The 9276-nt window shown below is 37.0% G+C and overlaps 1 protein-coding gene across 1 annotated transcript in view; it reads right to left on the bottom strand.

Moving 5' to 3' along the window:
- The window catches only part of LOC109963097 (cadherin-related family member 1), a 14332-nt gene extending 7831 nt beyond the window's left edge, over positions 1-6501 (bottom strand). The window contains exons 1-14 of the mRNA XM_020605382.1: positions 6130-6501; positions 5875-5877; positions 5585-5680; positions 5108-5253; positions 4967-5017; positions 4572-4661; positions 4327-4413; positions 2933-3049; positions 1744-1887; positions 1573-1651; positions 1368-1468; positions 1081-1284; positions 481-633; positions 16-48 (exon numbers count right to left, since the gene is read on the bottom strand). Of these exons, the coding sequence (XP_020461038.1) occupies positions 16-48; positions 481-633; positions 1081-1284; positions 1368-1468; positions 1573-1651; positions 1744-1887; positions 2933-3049; positions 4327-4413; positions 4572-4661; positions 4967-5017; positions 5108-5253; positions 5585-5680; positions 5875-5877; positions 6130-6190 (1365 nt within the window). The 5' untranslated portion in view covers positions 6191-6501. The remainder of the gene's footprint in view (positions 1-15; positions 49-480; positions 634-1080; positions 1285-1367; positions 1469-1572; positions 1652-1743; positions 1888-2932; positions 3050-4326; positions 4414-4571; positions 4662-4966; positions 5018-5107; positions 5254-5584; positions 5681-5874; positions 5878-6129) is intronic.
- Positions 6502-9276: the final 2775 nt, after the last annotated feature.

Below are 9276 nucleotides of genomic sequence, written 5' to 3'. Positions count from 1 at the left end.
AGCTGTTGCACTGACCCGCTCAGGAGTGTCGATCTCCACTGCCAGCAGCTGCAGAGAGACACGTGCAAAGGCACATGCATTATAAATAAATGCTGAAAAGTTTAATTGGTTAATCATAATAGTGAAAGCTAATTAATATTCCAAGCCATACCAGCAGTTCTGTGAATAATGTGTGTTGTAAAGAAACCCAAATAGTAAAAGGTTCTATTAGTTTTTAATAGTTAGCTGTCACGGGGAAGTAAATGTAATAAGTGGCCAGAGGGGGGTTTCAGATGTTGCTAGCATGGCTAAAAATTAATCTACAACTATTCTGATAACTGATTAATTGCTTCTAATTTATGAAAAAAACAAAACAAAACACAAAAAAGATACTGAAATACAAAGAAAAGGTGAAAATAGTAATTAGCTGCTGCCCTATATTAATTATTTCTGTCATTACAATTATCTTCATTCATAATTTAGTGATAGATGAAGTCTAACCTTAAAAGAAAGTGTTGGTCCCTTTTCATAGTCGATGCCAGATGCGTCTTCCACAATGATGGTCACCTGCGCCTCATTGAGGACTGTCTGGGGAACCACTCGCAGCACTCGGCTCGGCCCCACTAGTCTCAGTTTAAATTTAGCATTTGCCCCCTACAAAGAAACATAAGCAGCAGTGTGAATTAAGTAAGCAAGTCAATTACAGCCAGTAAGAATTTAGCTGCCAAGAAAAACAATAAAACTGAAGAATGAGCAGACACAAGATGCAAACCTTGGTGGATTTAAATAAAAATTGGGGGGCACAATTAGTAACATTTTGTCTGAAAGCTTAAATTAACTGATTTTATTGACATTTTTAAATGGTGTTGCATAACTGCACATGCTTTTAGGCTGGCTGACAGATGTTAATGCTACATTATACCCAGAGGTTATTATTTTATCTGTCAGCAGAGGAACAAACTCAACAGGAAGAGGCAACATTCATTTTAAAAACACTGCAATTGTTGTTAGAGCACCAGCCTTTGTCAGAATTATTGACAAGTAACAGCACTTTACTGTAGTTTAATGTGAGCCCTGAGTGAAATTTGGGAGTAGACCTACTTGATCAGAGTCATTGACGGTGATCTTAAAGCCTCGGAGGATCTCTCCTGCAGGAGGATGCTCATACATGCTGACCTCAAACTTGCTCTGTGGTCCGTTTTCTCCATAAAATGTCGGAGGATGGTTGTTGAGATCCACCACCCGGACAGTCACCGTGGTAACGTCATAGTCCAACAACTTATCATTTGGTCCTACCTCAGACGCCTGGGTTTAAAAATGACACCCATCAACACATTCAGCAGTAAAAGCAAGTCAGCTTATATGAGATGATTCCTAAGAAACATTACCTTCACTTTAATTTCATATAATTCATTTTTCAGAAGAGATGGATAAGTTGACAGGGTGATGCATCCACTAGTGCTATTTATATCAAAAACACCATCACTACCTGAAAGGTAATGACAGACATGAAACTGTATGTTTGGAGATCATGATTTTAAAAAGACTGAGCAAAATAAGATTGGAATTGATTTCTTCATGTATTGTTCTTACCATCCATAATGGAATAATGTATGGGGTTTGGACTGCCTTGGTCTCCGTCTTTAGCATAGACTGTAAATATTTCAGAACCCTAAAAGAAAGAAGAAATATATAATTATGCATACTGTATGAAAACAAATGTGTCCTGATCACTGTTAACTGTGTGAGAAATAGAGAACGCACAGGGACTGAGACTTCATAGATGTAGCCAAAGTAAGGGGTTCCTAGGAAAGATGGAGGCACGTCTTGGGCATCAATTACATGAATGGTTATGGTGGCTGTGGAGGTCAACACCTGTTGCTTCCCCTTGTACATTCCACCTCCATCCTGAGAAAATGGATAGTGAAGCAGATGACATAGTTAGCACACTTTGTGATATTTCTAATGCTGCTTATATTTTACATTTGGCAGTTAGTGGACATCAGATACCAGGCTCAAGAAATATCCCTACATAGAGATTTCATTTTACTATGAGTACTTTTCCCCATTTTACCCAACTAAAATAACATGAGCTACAAGAACAGTAACCAGATACTATCTAGCTTGAAATGGTTTATCTGTTAACTATCTAAACAGTATTACAAAATAAAACAAAATCAAATAACATAATCACTACAGTGGTTTAGTATGATTTTATCATCCATATTGATTAGACATCTGTTTAAATCTGGGATGTAAACCTCTTTATCCACACTTAGCATGTCAAATTCAGCATGATTGGGAACACTAAAATTGGTAACATCATTTCCATGGCTATAGTAAGTTTGATTCCTGGAGAGTGAGATTTTATTTACTATGGAACAGATTATGCCAAGAGTCTTGTACATTCATATATTTTTGTGTGGACCCAGGAAGAGTAGCAGATGTCACAAATTTGATCTTGATGATCCTGTAAGTGTAAAAGAAATATAAAAGCCTGCCTATAAAACTAATGAGTTCAAACCCTTTCGAGCCACTTTGAAGCATTTCATGGGAATCCTAACACAGAGGTTTTAAATAGCTGTATCTGCTTGTATGTTAATTCTACAGACACACATGCCTACAGACATAGAAAACCTCTTGATCATTCTTAACAGTAGGACTGCACTTCAGGTTACTCAAACTGGGAACAACAGTTCAACATCTCATCACCCTTTCATTTACTTCATAAGTGATGACTATTGAAACTCATCAAAAGCGTTGGCGTTGTATTCAGACACAGTACCTGGCAAAACTAATGAAGGCTGTAGTGATGATCAATCTGAAACTTCTAACACATGGTGAGGACGGAGAAACCAACAAGCCAAATTGCTCAGAGTGTAAACGTGTGTTTAAGGCATCCGAGAAGACAGCAGGAACAACCCAAACCCAAAGGACAAGAATGACTTCTCACCTTTGCAACCACTGTCACAAAATGCGTTGCTGTGGTCTCATAGTCTAGAGTCTCACCAGGTTTGACTCTAAGGATTCCGCTGTGCCCATCGATGGTGAACTTAGCAAACGGGGAGGTCTGATAATATAAAGAGCCACACAGTCTGCAGTGATTAGCATAACGGCAAACAGTGTGAGTATGTGTTTCATTTCTGGTTACATTTAGAAATCAAGTGCACTTTCATTTTAAAGATGCCTCTAATCACTATTAACTCTTGACTTGCCTCATTATAACCCTGTCATTTTTTGTTAAACAGTAACAGCTACTGTGCTGTCATCTGTTGGCCCAGACCAAACCTAAGTCCCTATTAAAGCCTTCAATGCCTTGCTCAAATGTAATTGAAATTTAATCAACTAAAATGTTTCCAGACTGCTCTCTGGTATGAGATTAATCTTCCCCCTCCACACACTGTCCCATCACTCCAATGCCCTTTTCTGCCCTCCACATGGCAGCATAGCTCTCAGCTCGACCTCTGGCCTCCCCCTCGACTGTTAGAGCCAAACCAAGCCAGTTAGCAGGATCACTGTGTGGATAGTAATGGTAAAGCTGTAACAATAGATGTAATACATTTTTCAAACCAATTACAGAGTGAAAATAGGATCAGACAATAAAAAGATAAAGATAGTGAGAAATAATAATAATAATAATAATAATAATAATAATAATAATAATAATAATAATAATAATAATAATAATAATAATAATAATAATAATAATAATAATAATAATAATAATAATAATAATAATAATAATAATAATAATACATGCTTGCTCATGCTTTCAAATATGATTGTGGCAGACTTCAGGGTACAGGAGTTAAGAGCTCTGGAGATGTAGGCTGAAGATAAGCTATTAACAGCTCAGCAACTGGAGGCCATGTACATGTACAAGAGGGATAACATAGCTAAAACTTTTCTAGCCTGGGTTACTTTAAGTCACTTCTCTCTGCATGTGTTACTATTACTGCTGCATTTTATTTTTTATTTTTTTCACTTAATGCCAGAGTGAAGAGAGATGCAGCGATTCTAAAACCATGAATAACATTTTAGGGAATATTTGGTTTTGGATGCATTAAAAATCTGAATGAAAACTGTCTAGGTAATGCTTTTTATCCGAGTTTCAAAAACCAATTTAGAGTTAAAATAAACGGCAAGATTTAGTGCTTAAAATTCCACATAAATCATCCAATGTGTTCCTGAAATTTAGTGGTAGCCTAGAACGGCCTTGGCCAACCTCGTTTTAATTCAGCTGCAAAAACATTTTACATCTAGCACTAAATTTCACCAAGACAGGGCATTTTAAAGATACCAGGGTCACAGCTGTGCATTTTCATAACAGTAAAGCTGTAAAGTTACCTGTAGATAATATGAGACACTGGCTCCTGAGCCCATGTCTTTATCCACTGCTTGGACTCTGTAGATGCTACTTCCTGGAGCAGTGTCCTGGAGAAGAGACAAGAAGATGTTATAACCCCCAAACCCACTTCAATCTCAACTGTTATTATTGTTTGACACAGTTATCAGATTTACAGGTTGATCTCTAAAAGGGGTTCACTGTATTTATTGCATTGCATTAGGTTTATTTGTTTGATATACTGCACCTCTGGGACATCAATGATGAAAGGCAGGTTTTGAAATTCAGGTGTTTCATCGTTGGCATCAGTAACAAACACTCTCACTGTCTCAACAACCTGAACGCAAGAGCAAAAATACTAAATATCAATCATAAATTAAAACAACCACACAATTTGGGGTTAATTTTAAGGCTACAGACTATTTAGGAGAAAAAAATATATATATAATTAAGAGATAATTAACTGAAATGAAAATAAATAAATAACTGCTATGCTTTTCTTTGCTCTTATTATTTTTCTTTTATTTCACAATTATAATGTAATGACATCAACGCAGCTGTAAAAATAAAATGCATGGAGGTAATGAAACCAGCAATGACAACCACATATAAAAAAAAGTTGCACAAAAATCACAATCTTACTTTATTGCGACCATCCGTTATGCTCACAAGCACTGAGATTTCATCTTGTTTCTATAAAGAAAATGTAAAAGGAACTTTGAGCCATAGTGACAGATTTACAGCAGGTTTCTTCAAAATAAGAGTCTCATCAACTTCGCTCACCTCTCTGTCAAGCTCCTGAATTAGGGTCACGTTTCCAGATTTGGGCTCTACCCTAAAATATTCTTTGGAGCCCTTTTCAAAACTCAGACCATATCGTACCGGATCCCCCTCTGAATCAGTGCCGTTCAGGGTGTATATCTGTGTTCCTACATGGAAGCAAATTACACAGAGAAAAAAAAAAGGCTAAACCGTCACATTCAGCAAAACCTTAGACATTTTTATATTCATGCAGAGAAGGTGCAAATGCTTTTGTTTCATTTCTTATTCAGTGTCGATGCATGTTCGATAATCTGGCCGATGAGCCACCACCCATCTATTTCTTCTTGTAAGTCTTGATGTACGTCACAATCCAGATTAGCTCAAGCCTCATATCAGCGTGATCATTTCATTGTTACACTTAAAATTAACCTTTAAACTAGAGTGAACATGATCAATGAACTGGATCTGTGTCTGTTAAAGTTATCATTAGAGACTTACCAACTGGTGTGTCCTCAGAGATGCTCAAGAAGGCCATATTCCCATTTGTACTGCTGGGTCCATTATCATAAAAATAAGGAGCATAGTCTGATTGTCCTTTAAGGAAAAACATATAAACATGTTCCAAGTTATCTGAACAGAAGAGATAAAATAATGGAATATTGTATTAGCAAGCTACTCTATTAACTGTATAAAGCTGAAAAATGACACAAATCATAATTACTTGTCTATAATTTGTTCTGTTTCTAATGGAAATGCTTATGTAATTAAGAGATAACTGTTGTACTCACTTGCTAAAAAGGGCAGGAACCGAAAGCAGGGAGGAAGAGGAGGATGGGTGTGAGAAGAACTGTGGATATATTTGGATTTTTTTTTTCCAACAATGTAAATACAAACATTTTAAATATGAAGTACACACAGCATAAACAGTCTACACTAAGATGGACATGTCCTCTGTGTGTTAGAGGATTAACCAGATAAGAGCAAGGCAAGAAGCCTTAACCACACACAAAGCCAAACAAAGAAGAAAGATAAACAGAGCCTACCCAAGGTGAAGTGAAGCATGAGGAAAAATAGCAAAACATGTGCTTCCTTTTCTTTCTTCATCCTGGTGGGGAGGTAAGGCTTGGTTGGCTCATGTGGAAGGCTTGGTGGAGGGAAAGCGAGCAGTGAGTGTCGTGCCCTTCTGGAGGCGTCTCAGCAGCTCAGGAGGAGGAAGAGGCTGGGACAGATCTGCAGGCACTAATCCAGTGACGCATCATTTCCTTCTGCAGACATCTTCTACCAGACTGCTCTCACTCTGATCTTCCCTGCAAAAACTACATGTGGAGAGAAGAGAGTTCAGGTTTCACACAGTATGGTCTGATCATCACACCTCTGCACACGAGACAGTGTATACATGAGTCACTGTAACCATGATTGCAGTTACTGTAAATCGCAGATTCTGTGATATAAAACTTTAAATTTACAGAAAAGTGAAACCAGTGATGTTCAGGTTTACAGGATATTCTCATGGAGCATAAAACAAACACCCTTTCTAGTCTGGTACTGCACGTGTTTCTCTTTGTTTATTTGCACACATGGGACACACTGGTGTTTAAAGAGGGTTTCAACAAACTCATTAGTCACACGTAGTGAGTCCCACTGGCCTAAACATCCTGTGGCTGCTCTCCTTGGCAGCTCACAGCTCAACACAAGCCTGAGCTGTACTTAGAGCAGTCCACTTAATCTGGGAAACACACTGACCTATGCCTCCACACACAAAACGTGGCCCAAATGGGTGCTTTACAAAAAGATAATATTGACCATCAATACTGTTTTGTTTACTTTCTTCAACTTTACTTTTAAAAATTTGGATTAATAGAGGAACCTGATTCAAGAGAGGTACAGCCTAAAAATAAACAGCTGAACTACTAAAGAGGACATTTAAAAATGTGACGCTTTCTAAAGGCCAAAGTGAAAAACTGACTGTGATGTTTTGGTCTCACAGCCTTATTAGCATCTGATAACAGTCAAGAGCCCAGCAGCTCATAGTTTTTGTGCACACAATTTTCACCTTGGCCTCGCGAGAGTTTTGCACCTTTTTTTTTTTTTTAAATCAGATCCATTTATGAGCACATGTCATACGAGTGCACGTTTGCCTGCCATTTCAGTGAAGTGTAACTGTAGTGACTTACTTAATTAGAGGTGCAGACTTGTACACTTCCTGTATTCACAGGTATAAAAATAGTGTCTGACGCTCAGTGACAAACTCATGGTTACTGGTTAGCCAACTGGTTGGTATCCAATGACAAATCTTCTCAGTTCACTGAAATAAATGTAGAATCTATGAACTGTAGTGTTTATAGTGGAGTTTGACAATGGAATGCAGACACCAGAATTAATAAAAAATGTTACTGATTATTAAAGATTTAAGGTAGAAAGGATACTGTATAGTATACATTGAAGAACTATGTAAATATAAATACATATATATTTAACTTCCAAGTCCTAAAGATATTGCTAAAGTACATACTGTAAGTATTATAAGCAAAATGCACTGTATTACAAGTAAAATATCAAACAAAAGATTTTAACTACCCACTACTACTAGCTACTATGAATTTTAACTACTTCTATACAGCTGATTGCTTTAATTATAAGAATTTTTTTATTTATTTTGTAAGCAGATAAGCTTTTTCAACAAAAAATCTGAATCAGCAAGGTAACTAAAAATGTAGCGGTTTAAAAACAGTTGTCTTCTGACATGTGCTGAAGTAGTTTATTTTTAGGCCTTAAGTATTTTGTTAAGAACCTCAAAAATGTACTTAAAAATACTTAAGTAATTCAGTTGAGGATGGACACAGCAGAGTAAGAGTCCACATGCAGTAGGTTATGAATCCACGCAGTTTGGAACCACCCACTCAGTGTGATACTGTATAAGAAAGTACTTGTAAAGTCAGAGTTCTTAAGGCATTGTGGGTTAAAATGGTGAAACTTGTTTAGTCTCTCTCTCAAGCACTGACTGAAGCATAAAGCATTAAAAACTTTGGACCCTAACCAAATACTGGTCATCAATCTGAAAATGATTGACACAGGGCAACATGGTGAAGCTTTCCCCGGTCTCATCCTTTACTGCCTTCTTTATCCCTTCCATCTGCAGCGTTTTTCACATTTATATGACTCATACATCCTAAACATGAATATGATCCAAAAGTCTGAAACACTGCTTGGCAGCTGGGTGCTCCATGTGTATCTACTTTAATGAAGCACCTGTATATTTACAGATGTTAGCATCTGTTGCAAGTGCCCTGGTTTGGCGGTTTAATTTTACCAGAGCAGCCAGATGGTGAACAAGAGGATTACTACGCTGAGCCTTTGTCATCTGCTGCTACACACCGACTATTCCTCATTGTCAGCTGGAACTGATGAGAATGTGGACGACAAATGGTAGAATATGCAAGTTTTGGATTATTTAGTAGTAGCAGTGAGGGGTTGTGGGTAGAGCTTTACACCAACATTTTCTCACACTCACTTTAAAAAGAACACTATTAATATTAGCTGCTCTAGTTGTTTGTTGGTTTTGTGGGTCATTTTATTGGAAATGTCAATGCAAGTTATACCCAGTACTACAATATCATGTACCAAAAACTCAATTAGTGGACATTGTTCACCAAAGTTAATAGTTCCACTGTTGGAAGACATTGTATATACACACACACAATACACTGTCATATTATGAATGGAAGTAGATGACAACCAGGATCAATGCCAATTTAGTGTCTGGTAATATTGTACTATAAATGTTCATTATGATCAAAAAGATAAGATAAATGAAAATGTAAAACAACCAGAACTCCCATGTAATTTCTTTTTACTTGTTAAACCACAGGGACATGACAATCTTAGTGTGTGAATATAGACTTATCAGAAGCCCAAATTTCTAGAGTTGGAACAATTAGGCAATTACCTTATCAACAGAGTTAATCACCAACTATTCTCATAATTGCTTATTGTTTTAAGCATTTTTAAGACCCCACACAAATCTTTTTGAAGGTTGCAGCTGCTCTGTACAATATTCGAGTAAATTTTTCCTGTTGGTTTTAGACAGTTGACATAAATATAATAAGACATTTGAAGATGTCATGTTGTGTTTCTAGGAAGCAGAATTGAAACATTTTAAGATTATCTTCCCAATAGTAAGCTAATTTACT

Source organism: Monopterus albus, unplaced genomic scaffold (assembly GCF_001952655.1).
Source record: "Monopterus albus unplaced genomic scaffold, M_albus_1.0 scaffold69.1, whole genome shotgun sequence".
In the NCBI taxonomy this organism is placed as follows: Eukaryota; Metazoa; Chordata; class Actinopteri; order Synbranchiformes; family Synbranchidae; genus Monopterus; species Monopterus albus.
The sequence above is the reverse complement of the archived record's forward strand: the minus strand, read 5'-3'. Positions and strand labels throughout refer to the sequence as shown.